We start from the raw sequence: 25,805 nt of genomic DNA, 5'->3' as shown, positions 1-25,805 counted from the left end.
TTAGCCGGGCATTGTGGCTCGTGCGCGTAATCCCAGATACTTGGGAGGCTGAGGTAGGAGAACAGCTTGAACTAGGACCCAGGAGGTGGAGGTTGCAGTGAGCTGAGATGGTGCCACTGCACTCTAGCCTGGGCTACAGAGTGAGACTCCATCTCAAAACAAACAAAAAACAAAAAACAAAAACAAAAAACAGAACTTGTATGCTTTCTTTGAAGAACTTAGCTTTTCTGAGAGCATGAAACAGTTTCTACAAGGACATTTCTATAAAGACATTTCTAACCTTTCTATTTCACCTGGGAGTGGTTAAGTTCATATAAAGCACTATAAATACGAGGCTCAAGGGTACTAACTCTTTCCCATGGAATTTTTCTATGCATCAAACACTAGTTTATTTCTATTTTCAGTTTAAGGAATATATACTGAAATTTGATGCTCTGGAAACAAATCATTCATGAAAAAGTTTTCTTTTTTTTTTTTTTGAGACAGAGTTTCACTCTTGTTACCCAGGCTGGAGCGCAATGGCGCAATCTCGGCTCACCGCAACCTCCGCCTCTCGGGTTCAGGCAATTCTCCTGCCTCAGCCTCCTGAGTAGAGCTCAGATTACAGGCATGTGCCAGCATGCCCAGCTACTTTTTTGTATTTTTAGTAGAGACGGGGTTTCACCATGTTGACCAGGATGATCTTGATCTCTTGACCTCGTGATCCACCCGCCTCGGCCTCCCAAAGTGCTGGGATTACAGGCTTGAGCCACCGCGCCCAGCTGAAAAAGTTTTCTTATAGTCGACATACATGTTTGATGAAGTCTGAAAGCAAAAGTGAGGCAACATGATGCTAAAAAGATTTAGACCCAGTCTAAATCACTAATTAGCTATACAACTAATTAGCTACTGGCACAGGATCTCATCTGTAACATTTAAGTGAGTGGATGGGATTATCTGAAGCTCAGTCTGTCTCTTAAACTTTGAGTCTATAATCCAGTTCTACTATAAGTTAAAATAAAATTTGGTACATAAATTTAGGAATAGAGATTCATTCTTCACATTTTCTTACTTAAAACCCATCATATTGGAGTTTACATCCTTTTTTTTTTTTTTTTTTTTGAGATAGAGTCTTGCTCTGTTGCCCAGGCTGGAGTGCGCTGGTGTGATCTCAGCTCACTGTAACTTCTGCCCCCTGGGTTTGGGAAATTCTCCTGCCTCAGCCTCCCAGGTAGCTGGGACTACAGGTGTATACCACCATGCCTGGCTAATTTTTTTGTACTTTTAGTAAAGGAGGAGTTTCACCATGTTGGCCAGGCTGGTCTTGAACTCCTCACCTCAGGTGATCTGCCCGCCTTGGCCTCCCAAAGTACTGGGATTACAGACTTGAGCCATTGCACCTGGCCCTCGAATTTAGAAAACATTTTTCACAATATTATTTGGGCAAGCAAGATATTCTAAAATCCCAAGAATACGTCAAACTTTTCTTAAACAATTGAGTTTTTAATGCAAAGGAGTGACAGGTAGATAGGTAGTATTATTATTCTCTCTTTTCTACATGCTGACTCCAAAATTAATAATTTAAAACCTTAAAAACTTTAAAGTTTTAGCCTTCTTCATGGCTGACACTAGTAATGCCTTCTTGAAGTTTTCTGTTTCAATATGCCTCATTTCTTTCACACCAACTCTTCTGATAATTTCCCCAACCATTCCTCCCAATAGTTTCCAGTATTTCATATATTTCATAAAAGGTTTTCTAGAAAACTGTCAGTAAAGGAATGTACCTCTTTACTAATAATCCCTTTGCTTCATATGAAGGCAAAAAATCACATACACCAACTGGTCTTTTTTAGAGCCAAATCAAAGTACAGTCATGCACCGTGTAATGACATTTTAGCCAATAACTGCATATACAGCCATGGTCCCTAAGATTACAGTACTGTATTCTTACTATACCTTTTCTATGTTTCAATATGTTTATATACAAAACACCATTGTGTTACAATTGCCAACAGTATTCAGTATGCCGACATGCTGTACAGGTTTGTTGCCTAGGAACTATATATATACCATATAGCCTAGGTGTGTAGGAGGCTATACCATTTAGGTTTGTGGAAGTACACTCTATAATGTTCACAGTATGAAGAAATTGCCTAATGACACATTACTCATAATGTAACCCTATCATTAAGCAGAGCATAACCACAGTAGGTCTACAAGAAAAGTCTGCAACTAGATATAAAAAACCTGTTGGAATCCTCTCAAGACTTTAATAAGTGCTCAAGATCAGATGGCTACTGTTCTTTGCCAGTTGTATTTTCAGCATTATAGTTCATAGCCTGCTGTACTGCAGAGAGTTTTTTCTTTCCAATTCCAAAGTCCATCAGGTGCCTTCCAGATCAATGTGGCATATTAGTTATTGTAATAACTAAATGAATATGGACAAGCACTGAGCACTGATTTCCATTTGAAAAAATTAAGTTTCATTGGAAGTTTAAAGAATAATTTATAACATCACCTTTCCATGGTGATAGCATTTTTGATAGTGAGCAATCTAGTAGGCCTACATAGTAAGGATGGAAGAGTGGGCTGGTATCAGAATAGACATGAACTAAGAGAGCAGCAGTGATCATGGGGATTAGGGGTGTGACAAAGACAGAATCAAGACATTTTGGAGGATATATCCTTAAAGATAATATGAAGGAGCCAGGGTATTATTTTATGGAGGTGGTGAGATAAATAATTATTTAAAAAGTAGTACTGCATAGTGGCAAGGCTGGTGGCTCACGCCTGTAATTCTAGCACTTTGGGAGGCCGGGGTGGGCAGATCACTTTGAGGCCAGGAGTTTGAGACCAGCCTGGGCAACATGGTATAACCCCACCTCTACTAAAAAAATTAGATGGGCATGGTGGTACGTGCCTGTAATCCTAGCTACTCAGGAGGCGGAGGCATGAGAATTGCTTGAGCCCAGGAGGTAGAGTTGCAGTGACCCCAGGTCATGCCACTACACAACAGAGTGACACTCTGCCCAAAAAAAAAAAAAAAAAAAAAAAAAAAAAAAAAAAAAAAGGTAGTACTGACTAGTGTCAGACAAGCCCAGGTTCAAACCAAGTGTCTATATAAGCTATGTAGGCCTGAGCAAGCTAGTTGCCTTCTTTAAGCCTCATTTTCCCCTCTGTAAACCAAACTAATACAACCTACTTCCTACAATTGTCAAAAGAAATAACAGATTATGTATATGAAATACTTAGAACAGGATCTACCACATACATGGTTACTAACGGGAGTTATTATTATTTTCTAGCACCAAGAAACCATCTCAACAATTCAGGCTATATTAAGGACCTGCCCACTAAACTTTAAAACTGTAGTTTGAATTGAAACTTAATGCTAAATTCCCCAGGAGAGAAATTATGACTAAAATACTTTAAAAATATGCTGACTTACGTGGCCACCATTAGCCAATTGAACTGAAGATAGAATTATGAAGAAAAGAAAAAAGAGAGCTGGGTGCGGTGGCTCACTACTGTAATCCCAGCACTTTGAGAGGCTGAGGTGGGCAGATCACCTGAGGTTGGGAGTTTGAGACCAACCTGACTAACACGGAGGAAACCTAGTTAAAAATACAAAAAAAAAAAAAAAAAAATTAGCTAGGCGTGGTGGCACATGCCTCTAATCCCAGCTACTTGAGAGGCTGAGGCAGGAGAATCGCTTGAACCTGGAAGGCATAGGTTGCGGTGACTTGAGATCATGCCATTGCACTCCAGTCTAGACAACAAGTATGAAACTCCATCTCAAAAAAAAAAAAAAAAAAAAAAAAAAAAAGAAAGAAAGAAATCAAAAAAAGATGCTGGGCGCTGTGGCTCACGCCTGCAATCCCAGCACTTTGGGAAGCCGGAGCTGGTGGATCACGAGGTCAGGAGAGTGAGACCATCCTGACCAACATGGTGAAACCCTGTCTCTACTAAAAATACAAAAATCAGCCGGGTGTTGCGGTGTCCGCCTGTAGTTCCACCTACTCAGGAGCCTGAGGTAGGAGAATCACTTGAATCTGAGAGGCGGGAGCTGAGACTGCGCCACTGCACTCCAGCCTGGGCGACAGAGCAAGACTCCGTCTCCAAAAAAAAAAAGTGTGATGTGATTTAGATTGTAAGAACAGCTTAGGAGGCCAGGTGTGGTGGCTCAGACTTATAATGCCAGCACTTTGGGAGACCAAAGGGGGCATATCACCTGAGGTCAGTAGTTCAAGACGAGCCTGGCCAACACAATAAAACCCTGTCTCTACTAAAAATACAAAAACTAGCTGGCCGTGGCGGCATACATCTGTGTTCCCAGCTACTAGGGTGGCTGAGGCAGGAAAACTGCTTGAACCCAGAAGGCAGAGGTTGCAGTGAGCTGAGATTATGCCACTGCACTCTAGCCTAGGAGACAGAGTGAGACTCTATCTCAAAAACAAAACAAAAACAAAACAAAACAAAAAAAAACGGCAGCTTAAGAAAGCCAGGTTAAAAGGCTCTCTGGGCAAAATCAGAAGAAACTACAACTTAGGGCATTTTTGTGTGTACAAAGTAATCACGCTCTCTGTATATGTCAATATATATCTCAACTTCATTTATTTATTATGGGTTGATTGATAGACAGGTTCTCTGTCACCCAGCCTGGAGTGCAGTGGCATCATCATGGTTCACTGCAGCCTCAACCTCCCAAGCTCACGTGATCTTCCCACCTCAGCCTCCCAAATAGCTGGGACTATACACCACCATGCCTTTCTAAATTGAAAAAGAAATTCTTTTTTTTTTTTTTTTTTTTTCTTTGAGACGGAGTTTCGCTCTTGTTACCCAGGCTGGAGTGCAATGGCGCGATCTCGACTCACCGCAACCTCCGCCTCCTGGGTTCAGGCAATTCTCCTGCCTCAGCTTCCTGAGTAGCTGGGATTATAGGCACGCGCCACCATGCCCAGCTAATTTTTTGTATTTTTCGTAGAGACGGGGTTTCACCATGTTGACCAGGATGGTCTCGATCTCTTGACCTCGTGATCCACCCGCCTCGGCCTCCCAAAGTGCTGGGATTAAAGGCTTGAGCCACCGCGCCCGGCCTTTTGAAAAAGAAATTTTTCATTTGTAGAGACAGGGGTCTCACTTTGTTGACCAGGCTGGTCTCAAACTCCTGGGCTCAAGTAATCCTCCCACCTCAGCCTACCCAAAGTGCCAGGATTATAGGCATGAACCACCATGCCCAACTTTATTAATATTTAAACAAATACACAAAGACCGTTCCATGTTCAAGTGCTGTAGTTCACAAAGCACAGATCTACAGCAGGTAAATATTGACAAGGTGATTCTAAAATGTATATGGAAATGAAAATGACCAAGAATAACCAAGATAATCTTGAAGAATAACAACAAAGCTAGGGGACTTACTATCAGAGTTCAATATTTTGATAAAGACCCACAGGCATATGGTCATTTAATTTATGACACAGAAAACAAACCAGTATAATGTAAAAATATGCTCAATTTTGATAGTATTCAGGGAAATTATTAAATTAAGACCAATGTGATAACAGTATGAATATACTTAAAGCTAATAAACTGTACACTTAAAAATAGTAAGATGGTAAAGTTTATATTATTATTTTTTAAATTGCAATTTTTAATAAAAAAGTCAGTAATTCCAGCACTTTGGGAGGCTAAGGCAAGAGGACTGCCTGAGGCCAGGAGCTTAAGGTTACAGTGAGCTATGACTGCATCACTGCACGCCAGCCTGAGTGACAGAGTGAGATCATGCCTCTAAAATAAAAATTAAAAATCCAAAAATGTCATACATAATACTACTACATATCACCAGAATGCTACAATGAAAAAGCTAGACAACACTAAGTGTTGGTTGGTGAGAAAAAGGAACAATGAAACTTTCATTCACTGCTGTATAAAATTAATGCTAGTTTGGAAATTCCAACCCCTCTGCTGGTTAATATACTCATTCAAATATATTCACTGTATACATTCCTGAAAAGATATGTAAAATAACTTTCTATAGTTATTAAAATCAGAAAGAAACCTATATGTTCACTTACAGTAAAATGGATAAGTTGTTGCACATATATTATGAAATATTACATATCAATAACAAATTATAACTATATATATACAATATAAATGACTCTCAAAAACAGTAAAATAACTCAGAGAGTTAAAGAAAAATACTCTATAGTTCAACTTACATGAGGCTCAAAACCAGGCAAAACTAATGTATGGTATTATTAGTGAGGAATAATGGTTACCCTTAGAAAGGTAGTGACCTAAAGAGGGTAGCAATGGGCTCTGATAACGATCTTTTTATTTCTTTTTTCCTTTTAAAATGTGGGTGGATGTAAACTTAATCTGGAATTTAAAAAAAGTAAAAATAAAATCTGATGGTAATCACACAGGTATAATCACTTCATGAAAATTCACTATGATTATATTCATAGAAAGGATATAAGGATGAATGCAGTTTTGTTTGGTTATAGATAGACTGTCCTAGCCCTTATTTTCTGATATAAAGGAACAGGGACTTCTAATAAAAAAGATTTAAATTTTTGCCACCGAAGAGCCTGTGACTACATCTTCACTTGCAAACCTATGGCCACATACAGACAATTGTTCCCATATGCCACCACTCTGAACAAGGTTAGAGCTCCCTCTAGCACTTTTAACTAAGGAAACACCACAGGCTCTTACAGAGCTGACACAGTTTGGTGCTGCCCACGGTTAAATGCAATATGGTGATTTTTATTTTTAATTTGCTTTAATTGTTGCTATGATATGAATAATTAATAGGCTGCCTATGCCAGTTTTGTAAAGTTCACAGTACAGAAAGCCAGAAGAGAAATATCTACTTAGAAAGGAGGCTTAAAAATGGTTATAACGGCTATAATATTAGATAATTCAGAAAATTTATTCATGGTTTGTGGCAACATTATGTTCCGCCAACAAAGCAACATGATACCAAACACTTCCTACTAAAAAATCTTGCTGGTCTCATTAATTCTTTTCTTCGTGGCCGTATAACCACTGTACCTATAGTACTGTCTAGGAGCAAAGGAGGTCAGTATTAGAAGAACCTTGCTCGTTGGTGGAGGAAAATGGAAAGGTTTGGGTGTAAACACTTACCCTAGTTCCATCCATTCTAAAACAAGTATTTATTAGCATTAAATAACCCGCTGGACAACAGAGACCTTTCCAAGGTAAAGCCTGTATTCTTTTCCTATGCTTGTAAACTCCCTTTACCACTTGACACTTTAAACCACTGGAAATTATGACGACAATGCCTCCACACAACAATGTCTATTTCACATTTGAATATTATCAGAAGGTATAATTTAGATATGATGCTGTAATCCTACGCAATTCAGACAGAATTTGAGCAGGTGTTAAAAGTTCAATAATTACAATATACACAACTATTCTGGGAATGCAGCCAGAAATAAAAGGGTCTTCACTTTTCATGGTTGGATTTCAAATCTTTCTCATCCTGAAATACGTCTTTTCTATGTACTCGTTAAAATTGATACATGTATAAAATCAGCTAAGTAATAAGTTCCTTGAATCAAGGAGGGAAAATGAGAGAAAGAAAAAGAAGAAAATATAAAGAGTCACCTTAAAAGTAAATTCATTTTAGAGAAGACAATTATGTCTTACCAATATTCTGTATTCTCAAAATTAAGAAAATATTTTTTGTGTTATAATATGGCAAACATTTCTTACCAATTTCTTTTAAGTATATGGATCCCTCAAAAAGTCTGTCCATAATTAAAGTCAGCTTTAGCAATTTCCTAGAGAAATAGTTACCATTTTTTTTAAGCATTGAAATGAAGATTAATATAAATCAGTATGACTTCCTCTCTTGTACTCTGGTTATGGACAGGCACTCTTCTGCCAAAGACAGTATACCTCTGACACCAGTCCTGGATCTTTCCTGAACGTGCAACAAAGCCAAGATGCCAATTTACCACCTTAGTTTGGTTTTGCATTATGTCTGCTGGTCACATTAACCTGGCCACATTCATTCTAAGAGCAGCTCAAACTAGGGGTGAAATATTGTCTGAAAACAGTTATTCATTAACCTGCTGGTAGCCTGAATCATGAGTTGCGTTTTCCTAAGACAGAATTCACTACAGCTCCTCTTTCGATTCACCTAGTGAGTATCTGGTGGGAGCTGTACATCATGAACTAGAACAAGAATGACAGAGCTAAATTAACATGACAGAAAAGCTATTTGATGCTGCCTCTTGGTTTGTCTACCTCACTCTCTTTTGTGGCATCCAAAAGCTTCAGATCCCTGGCATTAATTAAGCAACAGTTTTATTACACACAATCAAAGCTTGAAAAGAAAAGCCTAACAGACAGTAAGAGATTACAAGGTTCAATTAACAGTTTTACTTTTTTTGTGGCTGCTAACTGAGGCATTTTTAATTTTTATCATCTCATATGGAATGCTGAAAAGGAAAATACTAAGAATAACAAATCTAAAATGTATTACTCTATCATGATTTTACATAACCAATTTGCATACTTCTGTGATTCCCAAATCCTGGCTAGTTGTTAGTAAACTGTTAACATTCAAAAGATACCACAAAGAATGTTTCAGATAATCCCCCCATTTGCTACACCTACTATAATTTCTATGTACTAAAATTAACAAACACCGTGGTTTGAAAGCACAGGGCCATGGGGCTAGATGGTCTGGGTTCAAATTCCAGTTCTGCAACATACAGTATGACCTTGGGCAAATTACTTGATCTGAATCCTACTTCATTTGTGTGTAAAATAGGGTTAAACACAATGAGACTGTTGTGATGATTTCATTGAGGATGTGTATGCCTGGAGTATCATAAACATTCAATAAATACCTGCAATGGTGCAAAAAGGCTGTCAAATCTAATGACAAAAACCTCTGGGTTTTAGTACTTAAAAAAAAAAAATTCCACTTTTTTTTTTTTTTTTTTTTTTTTGGTTAGAAGTCATTCTGAGTCAAGTATATTTTGAGAATATACCTGTACACAAGAAAAAAAAAATCCTATACAAATTCTATAATGAGACCATTTAGCTTTACATACAATTAATCTTTTTTTTTTTTTTTTTGAGACGTAGTTTCATTCTGTCACCAGGCTGGAGTGCAATGCGTGATCTTGGCTCACTGCAATCTCTGACTACCTGGTTCAAGTGATTCTCCTGCTGTAGCCTCCAGAGTAGCTGGGATTACAGGCATGCGCCACCACATCCAGCTAATTTTTATATTTTTGGTAGAGACGGGTTTCACCATATTAGCCAGGATGGTCTTGATCTCCCGACCTTGTGATCCACCTGCTTCAGCCTCCCAAAGTGCTGGGATTACAGGCGTGAGCCACCTGCGTCTGGCCACTATTAATCTTTCATAAATAACTTTTATAACACATAATTGAAGGAAAGCAGGAAGTAACTAATAACTGAAACCTCAAACTTTAGAAGTTTCAAGAGCACTAAATAATATTAGCAATTTTTAATCAACAGTAACCTAAACCACTGACAAAAAAATTAGTTATATAAAATCTTACTTAGTACTTACCCTTATTGCATATAACCATGATATTAATGTTGAGATAGTGGCTCCTCTAGTGTCCTAGGCTAGATATATTACTTAGTACCTAAACCTTTGAAAAGCATATCATATCCACAAAACTTTCACTGCAAATGGAATCTGCTATAATCTGGACACTTGTGGTAGCTATACTCCATCTTTCATAAGAAAAAAAAATTTAAGCAGCTGTATTTTATGAACAATACATTTCATAAATCACCTCATCTTCTTATTATCTAAAGAAAGGGTTGAAGAAAACTCCTTCAACATCTGAAATGACACTATATTAATACTACAAAAATGTGTTTAAGAGAGCAAGAGTCAATGGAACAGACTATTAAAAAATCAGTAGAAAGTTCCCTAATTAAAATGTCAGGTTTGTAAATACTACAATCACACGAGTAAGAGAAAAATATACAAATTGAAAATGAACGCCACACATAGATGTAAATAAAAGCACTCTTTAGGTTGCCCATTAATCCACAAGTGGCATATTCATCTTATTTACAGTATTATACCCCCCGCCATGATATTCCATTACAGAGTCACGCTACAGACTCCATAGTTAACACTGTAGGAACCATTTCTTTTTAAACATGGTTTTCTCTCTATATTTCCCTTTTGGCTTGCTCCTACATTAAAAAAAAAAAAAAACTGTACAATTGAATTTCTTATGCTCTTAGATATTCCTAGAAAATGTGGAATTAGAGAAGCAATGTTTGAGGTATAAAACATAATTAAATTTATGTTCATTCTTCTAGAAATATTTTACTGTTCCTGCTTGTCATGGTCTTAGTGTTCCAAGTGAGCAAGCGCTTCTTACATACTTTTATGAGTCTGTGTAGAAAACTCATGCCACCCTTAACTGTCAAACATTTCTAACCTTTCTGTTAGACAATATCCAGGGAGTTAAAAAAAAAAAACCCAAAAAACTACACATACCCACAAAACAGTAATATACATGTTATGTTTGTTTGCTTTGTTTTCATTTGCTTTAAAAAAAATCTATTTCTTCTCATCACTCCCTGTCCCAAGCCTTCTCTCTGAGACACAGGATTTCAAGGTCCAACTAAATTCTCACCAAACCTCTAGAAGCAAGAATTGAAATATAAAAATACTTACTGAAGTGTAATTAGACAGACCTGAAGCCTTAAGGGACTGTTGTTTTGGAGACAGAGTCTTACTCTCTCACCCAGGCTGGAGTGCAGTGGCGTGATCTTGGTTCACTGCAACCTCCGCCTCCCAGGTTCAAGTGATTCCCCTGCCTCAGCCTCCTGAGTAGCTGGGACCACAGGCACCTGCCACCACATGCAGGTATTTTTTTCGTATTTATAGTAGAAACGGGGTTTCAGCATATTGGCTAGGTTACTCTCGAACTCCTAACCTCAAGTGACTTGCCCACCTCAGCCTCCCAGAGTACTGGGATTGTAAGTGTGAGCCACATGTGGCCAAGGGACATCTTTTAATTGACAGAATTAATAACCAAGTTTAAGTGGGAAAAACAAATGTGTTGGTATAAAAGGACTGCCAGTGCATGCTTACACTACAAATTGTGACACAGACAACAGCATAAGATCTGTATTCCAAAACAACTTCTAAAACAATTACTAAAGTAAGTCACCACCCTGAACCAGTTGTCTAATATTACCTCAGTTATTTTCTGTATAGAACAATGTAATATGGAGTCATAAAGTCATCTTAGATCCTTGAAAGATCTGTATACGTTTATAAGGCAGGTGACTATTTAAGCTACATGGAATTATTGACTAGGTAACCAAGAAAAGAGATAGTTCTTTTTTTTTTTTGAGACGGAGTCTCACTCCATCGCCCGGGCTGGAGTGCAGTGGCTGGATCTTGGCCTACTCTGCCTCCCAGGTTCAAGTGATTCTCCTCACCTCAGTCTCCTGAGTAGCTAGAACCACAGGTGTGGCCGCCACACCCGGCTAATTTTTATATTTTTAGTTGAGATAGGTTTTACCATGTTGGCCAGGCAGGTCTTGAACTCCCAACCTCAAGTGATCCGCCCACCTAGGCCTCCCAAAGCGCTGGGATTACAGGTGTGAGCCACTGCACCCAGCCGAAAAGAGATAGAGTTTTCGGAATATACTACTTCACTCAGTTCAGCCTGAACAAGATATTTATACAAGCAGCAAGAGGTGGGAAGAAGAGAAAGACAAGAAAATAACATTTGCTAGACGTCAGAAGTGCTAACAGAAATCAAATGGAGAAAAGCTATAGGTTTTACGCAACGCAGCAGGGGAAGTATCCTGGTAGGAGAGGTACACAGGGCCTTCAAATCCTACTTGAAAGGCCATCTAGTGAGCAAGAACTCTGAAGGCAGATCTTAGTTCAAAACTTGACTCTACAATTTAAAGGTGCGAAAATGTGGAAAAGGTTTAACTTATCTAAGCTGCACATTCCTCATTTGTAAAGCGGGGTCCTGTCCATCTCACTTGGTTCTCATGAGAATCCAAATAGGCAACACAAAGCTAGCACTGTAATGCCTGAACTCAGGGGCTCAATACATTTTAATGCATTCTCTCTCCTCCTCAAACTTCTGAGTGGTACAAAACTGGGAGAGGGGCGGGAGAATTTTCTCTCCCACCCCCATTTTTTGTTTCCAAGGGTGTTTCCATATAAAGATTGAAAAAGTACATTTTCTTTCTCATGTATCTTCGAGATGGATATACGAGAAAGAAAACGGACTTTTTCAGTCTTTATACAGAAATATACTTGGAAACAAAAAATGGGGGTGGCAGAGAAAATTTACAATTATAATAACCTTTATAATAGATACAACTGCTCCCATGTATAAGACCTTTAATTAAGGGTATACTGGGTAAGCGCCACAGGACTAGACTGATGAAAATTTCTCCAAGGTGAACCTTATAGGGATTGGTAGACTTTAAGGTGACTTGTTAAGTTTAGCTCTCTTAGGAAATTAAAAGGGAGTTTTTTGGCCATTCAGCCAGTTGGACACTTTTAGGATTACAGTATAAACAAAAAAAGATGCCTTCAAAAACAGGATGCCTATTTTAATGCTAATCTTAAGAAACAAATCTTTCTGGAAAAGAACTCTAACAATAGGAACAAATACCATCAGAAACACTAGTCAGATGGAACTTTCCTTTCATGAAAAAGGAAAAAATACGATTTTATTTTCATAGAAACTTGGTATAGAGTAGAAGAGTCATTTAAATTCATAGCTCATTTGCCTCATAAGCTGAAGTCACGACGCAAGAATAAAATTTTACATGTATGGTTCCTGAGCTCATGGGTAGTAAAAGGTTCAAAAGGAAGGCTCAAGTTTCACAAGCTTTGTAAGCGGATCTTTTTACACCATATGACTAAGAACATATTTATTCATGGAGCGCTTATGAACCTAGGCTTTTGAAACTGTCAAACTAGAGCAAGGAGAATATTTACACCCATGAAAAGCCACAAAAATCCATACATTAAAAATAAAAATCCCCCTTTCAGATTAAGGAATGCAGAAAGGGTTCTGCAAAATAGTAACAAGTGGGCTTTAGATATTAATATGCACAGTAGTATCAGTCAATTAAAGTGTTATCTGGGTTGCTTTTATTTATTGATTCTGGGAAAGAAAAAAAAAGCTGTCTAAGGGGAGTCCTAGACACTATTTGGTATTACATCAGTAAAATATTGGTACATCCAAGTCTAAATGAATGTTTTCAGGAAAAGCTCACTATCAGTCAAAACAAAACATAACAAAAAATCAGATTTCTGTTCTAACAGAATCCTGTTTCTTCAGGGAAGAGGGTAGGGAGATGGTACTGAGGGAAGTGAGGTACTTTTGTTCAATGAGTTTTGCATAGAGGCATAATATTAGGGACTGAAGTTTCTGTAAATGCAGTATCTTAGTACTGAGAGCCTAGGGAGTTATATATCTTATGATATATATAATCTACATTAGTTATAAATATTGTGGGAAAAAAAAGTCCTATGAGAAAAGATCACCATATACCTAACCTAAATATTTCACACTATACTTTAGGGTCTTTCCTACCAACTCTGTACTCAGATGGGTACCTGGTAACCAGCTTTTGCATATTAGTACTTGAAACAAATGCCTAAGTTAATTAACTATTAATATCAAGAAACAACCATTTTTAATATCTCTGGAAGGTATTTGAATTCATTTACATAGCCTATAACATATTACTCGCTTTTATAGCAAGTCACTAAGTCTAATGCATAAAGACTAAACACACTGAAAATCATGATGGCTTCATATACCTTCCCAAAGTTAAAGCCTTTCAAAAAGGTATAGGAAACAAGCTAATTTGGTTCAGAAAATTTTGCTCATTTATGTTTTCTATAGCCTTATACCATTTGATTAACAAGGTTACAATTTTAGTGTACCTGAGCTTTGAATGGAGCCTTTAGTCTCAGTTAATGCCTAGATTTTCTCCCTCTTTCTCCTATAAACACCCTACCTGATTGATATTCAATTCTTAATTACATAAATTGAAATAACAGCCCAACACTGAGAAGTCAACAGCACAGGAAACAGAAAAACAAAACAGCAAATTTCTAATAAACAGAATCAGGAAAGGAATATAATTTAAATATGTCATAGCTGGCTCCCTGGATTTTGCTCCTCTTTTAAATAACCCAAAGTGACAGAAATGCTCCAAACCAGAAAACTCTCATGTTACTTGCGAGGAAAACTCTGGTTACCTGATTTTTAGAAAAATCAAAACTTAAAACCTAGAGTACAATGTCAAAGAAAGAATGCTGGTAATCAAAATCATAAATGACCCTTGATAGAATTACAGTCTATAGATTAATAATATATCAGCCATATTGTGGCATTACTTTAGAAAGTAGGCAGTATTTCTTATGCCTGCAACCAGCTCTAGAATAGAAAGAAATGCCTGTACAGAGCAAGAAAAAGTAGCAAAATACAGATATTTTCCTTTCCTTTTCAGAAACTGTGCCTGGCATTGTGCAGCTGTGGCGCTGCCTTCATCATTCCCTCTGTTTCCACTCTTGCTAATTAAAAGGTTGATCACAGAACAATGCTCTTCTCATTAATTTCAGTGTTCCGATTGGGCAGGATCCCTGCTTACCCCACCTGATCTTTTCACACTGTTGAAGTTAATGTGACAGGAGCCCGAAGATGGATTACCTGCTGCCATATTGCCCATCGCCTCCAATCAGGAGCTATCTGTGTAAACTGATTGTTCTAATTTGCTCTCATTATTTTTACAATATCAGGAGAAAATAACGCACACAGCTCACTGTCAAAGCCATGAAAATCAGCCATTAGTTAAACCCAGACACTGAGTGGCTTTATTAGAGGCACTGTAGTTTATTGATGTGACTCCAGTCAAAGAAGGCTGCATTGGATTTCGTAGAAGGAAATGTTTATATTGTGGTAATACCCACAGCAACAGGATATTTTGAAAAATCCTATTCTTACCTCACAAGGTTGGTTTTGACATAAATTAATATAGCAATGAAGAGATGGGCTGGCATAAGAAAGTAGGTAACATTTAATTAACATTCAGTAGTATGAAAATTTATTAACTCAAATCCATAAGCATTCTTCACCTCCTATACCTTATATAATAAGAAACCCTATTCTGTGACTACAAATGCTAATCAATTAATAAGGGTGATTTTACTTTGCCCCATATAACAACAAATATTTCTTCCAAAACAAAAATTTTATTACTTAGGAATCAAAATTATTTCTACAATCATCACACAAGTATAATTTTAAATGAGACTATGTTTTTATAAAATGTAACTCTTCAATAAGATTACTAATCCTAGCATCACAGCTATTCACAATATATGTCAGAATGAGAAAATAAGCAGTGCAGTAAAGCCAGCTAAGCAAACAAGCTGAGATTTAAACCCTTCAGTAATTGACACTTTCTTAAAGCAGAAGTCAGAACTCCACAGAAAGGTCTGATATTCAGTGAGATAATATCTTTAAAAGATTTGTCCTGGCACAAAGAAAATATGTTTTCATGTTGTAAAGAAAACGCTAACTCCAGAAGAAAATAGATTTAAACTTGGCATTTCTAGGCTTGCCTGAGTATGAACGTTTTATAAAAATGTTAGCTCAATGTTGCCTTAACAGCATTTTAGGGGGCTGGAGATGAAGGTATAAATAATAGAAACCGATGCCTTTAAATAAAGGAATTTAACTAATTCACACACTCTTTCCCCCACCTCCCCTCTTTAGTATTAGGAGGAAACATGGCTTCCTCCTGTTTTCTTCCTACACTAAGATTCCTAGGTAATGTGAAGGCAAGAGTATGCCCTTCTTGCTGTTCCCCTTTTAATGGCCACTTTTTTTTTTTCCTTGAGAAACGTGTGCCATGCTTTTCTCCTTAAAATTCCTGCACTAAAAGACTGCACCATACTGCACTCCGCAAAACGTGCTGATGGCGCCAATTACAAGCCCCCAGCCGAATGCTCCAGCCCCCACCATTCGGGCAGATTTATGCGGACTCTTGCCGACGTTATTACAAGTCAGAGTTTATTGGGAAATTGTTACATTATGCGGAGTGTCTAACAAATTGCTTATGCTGCTATAATTGGATTACAACAGCCGCTTGCTCCCACCGGTAAGATTAGGCAAGTAGGACTCCTGCCGATCTCTGAGCGTTAGCAGTAATTTTATTTGCCTTGCCTCTCTCTTTCCTAACAACATGCCTCTCTCCCTGCCAGCTGTCTGCTGAAAAGGCACAGGCTTGTTCCTTGGCCCTAACAATGCAATTACAGCCCCGCAGATCGCACTGTTTGTGCATTAAGTACAGAGCCAAAACGAGGCGAATTGATCGTTTGACTTTTGGAGAAGCCATGTGATCTCTCTGTGCGGGTGATCCGACATGCATCAGCAGGCAATACTGCAGTCAATTCTTGATGAAGAACTTTCTTCTTTCATCTCTCTTTCCCTCAACCTCTCCCTTTTCACTGAGGACCACACTGACTGGTCTCAACTCATGCTAATCTAGATCAATCCACAAAGACAAGCTCGAGCTTACTAGCTCCCTGGCTGGATAGAAATGTGAACAGGTTCTAGCATCTTGAAGTGCCTCAGTCAAGATATATCAGTGGTTCCCAACAGCTGAACCACTGCTGCTATTTAAAAAAAAAAAAAAAAAAAAGGTTCATAAAGAGTTCACTGATGAAGAGAAGTTTACAGAAACACACTAGTTCAAAAGAACTACAGAAAAAGTTTCAGATTTGTCAAATATAACTGTCTTGGAATGGCTTTGTCATAAGCTGTCTGTATTCAACGGCCATCCAGAATCAGCACTGAATTCTGTGTCCTGCCTTTCTCTGCAGATCTGCCCTGCTGGAAGATGCTGGTGGGCAACATGCATAATCAATGCGGCTGGACTTCAGGCTTAAAGACAGCCAGTCTGATGCCCACTCGGAGCAAAGTTTTAAACACATTTTGTTGACAGCTTTCAGTTTCTTGTTTCTTTTTCGTATATGTTTAACAAGGAGTGCCGGTAGCAAAGAGACTGCACAAGCAATATTTTAGGGCATGATTCTGGGTTGGGGTCTGGACATTTTTTTTTTCTTAAAAAAAAAAAATTAAATCTCTTCTTGGTGAAAATGGTTTAAATTTTACTAACTTCGACACAGACCAAGATTCCTGTTTACACTTTCCTCAATCAGTGGCATATGCTACTTAGGGTTCCTGAAGCTGATTACACAAATGTAATCAGCAGTCAATCTGCTGATCCGTTTTGGTGCCCCATGTCTGTATTCTTCTTAAACAGCACACACATCTAGAAGAAAATGTATTCTTACATCCTTAATCTGACAAACACACAAACTCTTGTCTGTAAGAGGGGTCCTGGTTTCTGTTATTAATGCAAAGTAAACTTGGAAAAGTCATTTAACTGTGTATTTCTCTGTAAACCAAATTAACATATTAAGCTCATATGAATAAAGATTTTTAAAAAGAATATTACATCTGAAGTTCATTCCTGTGTTTTTGAAAGAACAATAAGCCTAATGTGTAACATGTTATAACCCAGAGTTTTTCCAACCACATTAGCCTCAATGACACGGTTGTATCTTAGTATCTTCTCCGTAAAGCTCATGTTTAGACCTGACAGAGGCGCCTATGTGAAGAACAGACCATCTGACATGCTACTTGTGGAACAGAATATTAAAGAAGCCTGTTAACATGTAGTTTAAAACTCAAAAGAAACTCTGAACAGCTGAAATGCCTTATAAATAGCGCAGACCCAGAGGAAGTGCAAACGTCTGCATTGTGAATTGTAGATCTTAATTACCGACAATGGCTGGTACAGCAAGTAGCACGGAAAAAAAGTGAAACAGTTGCACTGTTCATGGTTGGCAATAATTCTTCAGGAAAATATTTACTATCAATCAGTTATGAGAAAAGGGACTCTGTGCTCGTAAAACAGCACGTTGCTTCTCATACCAGGACTATTTTACTTCAGCATAATCTGAATTTAAACAGCTTGTTTCCTGCGGATATAATTTTGGAAATAAATAAAACAAGTCTTCTATCAAAATCTGGAGTGAGTGGAAAGGAACATCACATTTTTCTGTCTCAGTCAGTTTCAAACAGATTATTAGTCTCAAATAAAAAAACAGTGACAACAAACAACAACAACTAAAACACATAACATCCGCAAAGGACGACTGAAGGGGTTTATTTTCCAGACATAAAGAGGAAAAACTTCTCTTATCTGAGCCAGGAATCCAGATAGATGGATTCAAACAATTCAATTTTAACTGTATGTGTTTGTGTATCGGTTTGTGGGTGTGGGTAAGGGTAAATTAGGAAAAAAACCTAAGATCAAATTTTGCAGTAATAGTTTAATAAAGTCAATAGCAAGATAACATAAAAAAGTAATGCTTTTCAGCCTTCCAGTTAGTTTTCTTTACCAATTAAAAACATCATGAAGGCTGACATTAACACACACAATGTGATCATGGATTTTAAAGACTAAGTTGACAGTTAATAATGACTGTCCATTTAAAGCTACAATAAACATAAAGCTCATCATGCTCTAAACACAAATCTCATGAAACACAAGGCCATAACCAGGAGAAAGAATTCTGAGAAAAAAAAAAAAAAAAAAAAAAAAAAAGTTATCTCAGTGTCTCCAGATATTACTTGTATTAAGTTATGGTGATAAAATAGACCCTCCTTCATTTTTATTTTTAAATCTTTTCTTAGGCTTCTTTCTTCAAGTTAAAGATTCACAAGATTATTGTCAACCTAGGGTGGTTGTAACTTGTTTAACAGCTTTGTTTTCTTGTATTCTACTGAGGACTAATGGGCACCCTTTTCATAGAACTACTGTAAGATGTTTCTGGCAAAAAGTCACATTCAAGGTACTATACCCAGGGGTCCAAACATAATACCATTGCTGCTTTTAGGGAAATAACTGGTATTAATATCTTCTCTAAAACTCACATGAACCATATTCAATAATAAGGTTTTGGTCTATAATTATCTAGCCAAACGAAAGTCATTCTTTAAACTAGAGAACAAAAATGGTTGATATCACTATATTATAGTTGTTTTCACATGGAAATGTTTACAGATTATGGCTACAATGGAGTACAATCTGAATCAACAACAGACACTTGTACCAAGTTGAGAAAACACTGCAGCCATATCAGTGTAGAGATGAAACTATTCCGTTAAGGGCTAAAGGTGAAGAACAGGAAATAGGGACAAGCTTGCAGACCAACAAAAATAATGATGAGTCATTCCATTCAAAGGTCATGCAATAAATGAGGCCAATAGAAACAGGAATCGTGACACACACAAAACACACGCAAATAAAAAAGAAAAAACTTGGCTAAGTGCAGTGACTCATGCCTGTAGTCCTAGTACTTTGAGAAGCCGAGGAGGGCAGATCACCTGAGGTCAGGAGTTTGATACCAGCCTGGCCAACATGGTGAAACCCTGTCTCTACTAAAAAATACAAAAATTAGCTGAGCGTGGTGGCATGCATATGTAATCCCAGCTACTCAGGAGGCTGAGGCAAGAGAATGGCTTGAACCCAGGAGGTGGAGGTTGTAGTGAGCCAAGATGGCACCACTGTACTCTAGCCTGGGTGACAGAGCAAGACTCCATCTCAAAAAAAGGGAAAATCTTTTTCACTATTCTCATACTATGGGTATCTCACTGGAGACTGTTGCAAGACAGAAAATTTTTCAGCTATTTGTGTTTTTATTTGACACTGACCAACTGATTATTTGGCTCAAATCTGAAGCAATGAACCAGAAGACAGGATGTGGGCGAATGAAAGGAACCAGTGATTTAGCTGGGTTTCAGTAGGAAATGATAGATGTCATTATTAAATTAGATTATTTAAGAGGATGATGAAAGAATATGGGTGTCAGAATAATGTTAAAACAAGCAACATCAGGCTGGGCGCGGTGGCTCATGCCTGTAATCCCAGCACTTTGGGAGGCTGAGGCGGGTGGATCACGAGGTCAAGAGATCGAAACCATTCTGGTCAACATGGTGAAACTCCGTCTCTACTAAAAGTACAAAAATTAGCTGGGCATGGTGGCGCATGCCTGTAGTCCCAGCTACTCGGTTGGCTGAGGCAGAAGAATTGCTTGAACCCAGGAGGCGGAGGCTGCGGTGAGCTGAGATCACACCATTGCACTCCAGCCTGGGTAACAAGAGCGAAACTCCGTCTCAAAAAAAAAAAAAAACAAGCAACAATGCAATGAGAGGGTCACCACCTGGGAGCAAGTGAAACAGACTGATGAGCTGCAGTGCGGCAATGAGCAAACTTATTTTCCCACCCAAGATCTAAGAGCATGGAAGACATTACATCATTGTGCCCAATGCCAGAAGATTTTTAACCATGTACCACTAAAGGAGAGGGTGGGAGAAAACAAACAAACAAAAAAACTCCACATCATATAGACACACACCAACCTAACTATTTAGATTAGAGATCCTGGCTTACAAAGTATGGAGAAAACAAAAGGAACAGATGCTCACTTGGCCAGCTCTCAAAGAAACTCATTAAAATCCCTGCCCTTGGATTAGTACTCATGCTAAAATTTTACTTTATTTAGCCAGAAGCCACCCACTTGTGATAAAACTGAGAGTAGCATGGCCCAAAAAAAAAAAGAATTTTTAAAGGCCCAAATAACTGTGTACCCCTGTTTCCATGCACAAAAGCAGGATATAAAGTAGACCTGGGCTGGGTTTAGTGGCTCACGCTTGTAATCCCAACTCTTTGGCAGGCCTGGGTGGGAGGAACACTTGAGGCTAGGAGTTTGAGACCAGCCTAGGCAATACAGTGACAACTCATCACTACCCAAAAAACAAACAAACAAAAAAACCTAAAAAAAAAAAATAATAACCTGGGTGTGGTGGCACACACCCCTGGTCTCAGCTACTCAGGAGGCTGAGGCAGGAAGATCAGGACTTGAGCCCAGGAGGTAAAGACTGCATTGAGCTAGGATTGTGCCACTGCAATCTAGCCTGGGTAACAGAACAAGATCCTTTATCTAAAAAAATGAAACAATATAAAATAAAATAAAATAAGGTCAATGGTTATATTTTGTGTGATCTATTTCCAGTTGATAGGGCAGGCTCACAGACTATTGCATGTTTTTTTTTTTTTTTTTTTGAGACGGAGTTTCACTCTTGTTACCCAGGCTGGAGTGCAATGGTGCGATCTTGGCTCACCGCAACCTCTGCCTCCCGGGTTCAGGCAATTCTCCTGCCTCAGCCTCCTGAGTAGCTGGGATTACAGGCACGTGCCACCATGCCCAGCTAATTTTTGTACTTTTAGTAGAGACGGGGTTTCACCATGTTGACCAGGATGGTCTCGATCTCTTGACCTCGTGATCCACCCGCCTCGGCCTCCCAAAGTGCTGGGATTACAAGCTTGAGCCACCACACCCGGCCTGACTATTGCATGTTTTAAGAAAAAACAAACAAACAAAACAAAACAAAACTCTGCTTTTGTTATGGTCTGAATGTTTGTGTTCTCCCAAATTAATGAAGGCAGACCTCTTGTGAATGGTATTAGTGCCCTTAAAAAACAGACCCCAGGCTGGGCGCGGTGGCTCATGCCTGTAATCCCAGCACTTTGGAAGGCCAAGGCGGGTGGATCACGAGGTCAAGAGATCAAGACCATCCTGGTTAACATGGTGAAACCCCGTCTCTACTAAAAATACAAAAAAGTAGCTGGGCATGCTGGCACATGCCTGTAATCCGAGCTACTCAGGAGGCTGAGGCAGGAGAATTGCCTGAACCCGGGAGGCGGAGGTTGCGGTGAGCCGAGATCGCGCCATTGCACTCCAGCCTGGGTAACAAGAGCAAAACTCCGTCTCAAAAAAAAAAAAAAAAAAAAAAAAAAAGAGACCCCAGCTAGCTAGTCTCTTCTGTCATGTGAGGATGCAATGAGAAGGCACCATCTATGAAGCAGAGAGCAAGCCCTCACCAGACACTGAATCTGCTGGTGCCCTAATCTTGGGGACTTCTCAGCCCCTATAAGAAAAAAATTAGTTTTGTTTATAAGCCACCCAGCTTAGAGTGTTTATGTTACAGCAGTCCTCATGGACTAAGACAACTGTCCTTGGATTTTTGTAGCAAAGGATAGTAACTACATGACACCAGTCCTGGCTCTAATAATAAGTGCAAGGAACTAAGGGCCTGGGTCTATAATAAAGTAGGTTGAACTAAAACAGTTGAAGTTGAGAATGTGGTTTACAGCAGCAAATCTATGAATAGATACAAAGGCAGTATTTTTGTAGATAATTCAAGTAAAAGAAACAGAGCCCATACTTAATAGTACTTACCCCTAAAATAAAATGTCTGACACTTGAATTTAAAGCATCAGATTTCTAATACTTAAGATTAATTTTACATCTAGGCTATGGAGATGACATATATATACATGAAAAAGGGGTAGCCCATAGACATGACTAAACGTACATGTTCATGTGGATCAAGATCACTAAAAACAGTATTTGTAACATTAGCCACTCAGTAAATAATAATAGTAACATAATAATTGGGTTTTCTATAGCATATTTCACAATCTTGCAACAATGTACTCTATATATAACTGCATTTAAAAAACAAAAACTTTTCAAAACAATTGTGCATTATCTTATATAAATTTTACTGATATGTGATAAGCTATAACTAGGGTCAAGAAACAAATGTTAATCAGTCTAAAGTGTGACCAGAATTCATGATCAAAAGATTCTGTTGCAATTAAGAAGTGGAGAATCTAATTTGCAGTCTGTTCTAGATAAAATAATGCCTGTTTATTTTTTCTTGAATATATAATCCTGTAACAGTCCTTAAGCCAATACTGAGTAAAGATGCCTACAGATACAGCACTGTTATGGTGTGTTACAATATACACTGATGAGTAATATTACTTACTTTGGCCACACAATTCTCAGTCTTCATAGCAGTGCTTGCTAAACATACTGTTTCTTGGTTTAAGCAGAGTCTGGCACAGCTATTGTACGTCTGTAAAGAGAATTTGTTAGAAACAAGTTTTTAAAATATTGAAATACTGCCATATACTGTTTTCAAATTCTGCTCTATCTCTCAAAGTCAAAACACAAATAGATTCTATCTATAAATTAAGACTTACGGAAACTGAGAGATAAGTTAGAAAAGGGGGAGGACAAAGACAGAGCCCACGAAAGCCACTGATGTGCCCCTGAATAAGCATGTGAGTGGCAGTGGCTTCATTGTATTAATGATTAATGAAGGTGAGGGTACTGGTTATGTGGCATTTTTAAATGCAAATTTGAAGAGTTTAGTTCTGTTTAAAACAGCAGTTACTGTTCTGAGAAAAGATTTGTTTTTGTTGCTTTTCCTTCTAAACTGTCAAAACCATCAAGATCTCAAAGCATTCAGAGGACATGATTTTTTCCCCCTAAGTCGGAGTCTTGCTCTGTTGCTCAGGCTGGAGTGCACTGGCATGATCTCGGCTCACTTGGTTCAAGCGATTCTCCTGCCTTAGCCTCCCGCATAGAAGACATTTCTTTGTTTTCCTTTTCTTCTTTTCCTTCCCTTTCCTTTCTTTCTTTTGAGATAGTGAGCCAAGATCTCACCACTGTACTTCCTTTGTTCACCCCAGCTGGAAGTACAGTGGCGAGATCTTGGCTTACTGCAATCTATGCCTCCAGGATTAAAGCAATCCTTCTGGAGTAGGCGAGGGACTACAGGTGCACACTACAATGCCCAGCTAATTTTTTTGTAGAGATGGGGTTTTGCCATGTTCCCCAGGCTGGTCTTGAAATCCTGAGGTCAAGATTTTTTTTTTTTGAGACAAAGTCTTGCTCTGTTGCCGAGGCTGCAGTGCAGTGGCATGACCTCAGCTCACTACAACCTCTGCCTCCTGGGTTCAAGCAATTCTCCTGCCTCAGCCTCCCAAGTACTTGGGCTTACAGGTGCCTGCCACCATGCCCCACCAATTTTTTTTTTTTTTTTTTTTTTTGTATTTTTAGTAGAGACAGGGTTTCACCATGTTGGACAGGCTGGTCTTGAACTCCTGATTGCAGGTGATCCACCTGCCTCAGCCTCCCAAAGTGCTAGGATTACAGGCATGAGCCACCACCATCAGGCCTATCTGTATCTTAAAAGTCATCCCTTAAGCACATCTGGTAATGTTCAGGAGATAAAGTAGGAAAATCAGGCCGGGTGTGGTGGCTCATGCTTGTAATCCTAACACTTTGGGAAGCCGAGGTGGGCAGATCGCCTGAGCTCAGGAGTCTGAGGCTACCCTGGGCAACACGGTGAAACCCTGTCTCTACTAAAATACAAAAAATTAGCCAAGCATGGTGGTGGGTACCTGTATTCCTAGATACTGATACTCAAGACACTGAGGCACGAGAATTGCTTGAGCCCAGGAGATGGCAGTTGCAGTGAACCAAGATTGCACCACTGTACTTCAGCCTGGGCAATAAGCAAGACACTATCTCCAAATAAAAAAGAAAGAAAAGTAATAGGAAATGGATTTAAAAATTGGTGGTGGCTGGGCACGGTGGCTCACACCTGTTATCCTAACACTCTGGGAGACTGAGGCAGGGGAATAATTTGAGCCTAGGAGTTCGAGATCAGCCTGGGCAACATAGTGAGGCCCCGTCTCTACAAAAACCAAACAAACCATTGGTAATACTATAATTATACTTTGTGAAAAGCAAACTTACTAGTAATTACTGGACAACATATTAATAGAAATGTTTCCTTTTAGTCTTAAGCTTTTATTGATGGCATAAATCATGTTTATCAAACTTTAGTGTGCATCAGAATAATCTGGAAGGAGTGCTTGTTAAAACACAGATCACAGCAGGGCCTGGTGGCGAACACTTGTAATCCCAGCACTTTGGGAGGCCAAGATAGGAGGATCACTTGAGGTCAGAAGTTTGAGACCAGCCTGCCTGGACAACATGGTGAAACCCCATCCCTACTAAAAATAAAATAAAAAAAATTAAGTAAATAAAAATTAGCCAGGCATGGTGGCAGGTACCTGTAATCCCAGCTACTTAGGAGGCTGAGGCAGAAAAACTGTTTGAACCTGGGAGGCAGAGGCTACAGTGAGCCAAGATCGTGTCACTGCACTCCAGCATGGACAACAGAAAGAGGCTTCATCTCAAAATAAAACAACAACAAAAAACACAGATTGCTACATTCCATCCCCAATGCTTCTGAACATTTGCATTTTTAACAAGGTTCCAATTGATGTCAGTGCTGCTGATCTAGGAACGAACACTGTTTGAGAACCACTGTTATACGCATTTGTGTTGGATTTAAGAAGAAAAATCTTAAGACACAATCTTAAAACCAACAGTAAAAAAGAATTCAATTTTTTAACATTTTGAAATAATTTTAGAGAACAAGTACAAAAATAGTAAAGGTCAAGCACAGTGGCTCACGAGCACTTTGGGGAGTAGAGGCAGGAGGATTACTTGAAGCCAGGAGTTCCATACAAGCCTGCATTTCTATAAAACAAAAACAAACAAATTAACTGGGCATAGCGGCAGAGGCCTATAGTCCTGGCTACTCGGGAGGATTGACTGAGCCCAGGAGTTGAGGACTACAGGGAGCTATGATTGTATCACTGCACTCCAGCCTGGGCAACACATCAAGACATCAACTTTTTTTTTTTTTTTTTTTTTTTTGAGATGGAGTCTCACTCTGTTGCTCAGGCTGGAGTGCAATGGTGTAATCTCTGTTCAA

At 38.7% G+C, this 25,805-nt stretch overlaps 1 protein-coding gene across 6 annotated transcripts in view; it reads right to left on the bottom strand.

The window, feature by feature from the left end:
* The window catches only part of BTRC (beta-transducin repeat containing E3 ubiquitin protein ligase), a 198,185-nt gene that overhangs the window by 54,666 nt on the left and 117,714 nt on the right, over positions 1–25,805 (bottom strand). For all 6 annotated transcript variants that reach the window (XM_074382768.1, XM_074382770.1, XM_039465153.2 and 3 more), the window contains one exon: positions 22,995–23,084. In XM_074382768.1, coding sequence (XP_074238869.1) covers positions 22,995–23,084 — 90 coding nt within the window. The remainder of the gene's footprint in view (positions 1–22,994; positions 23,085–25,805) is intronic.

This window comes from Saimiri boliviensis, chromosome 12, assembly GCF_048565385.1.
Source record: "Saimiri boliviensis isolate mSaiBol1 chromosome 12, mSaiBol1.pri, whole genome shotgun sequence".
Classification (NCBI taxonomy): Eukaryota; Metazoa; Chordata; class Mammalia; order Primates; family Cebidae; genus Saimiri; species Saimiri boliviensis.
Note: the sequence above shows the minus strand (reverse complement) of the source record. Positions and strands in the feature narration are given on the sequence as shown.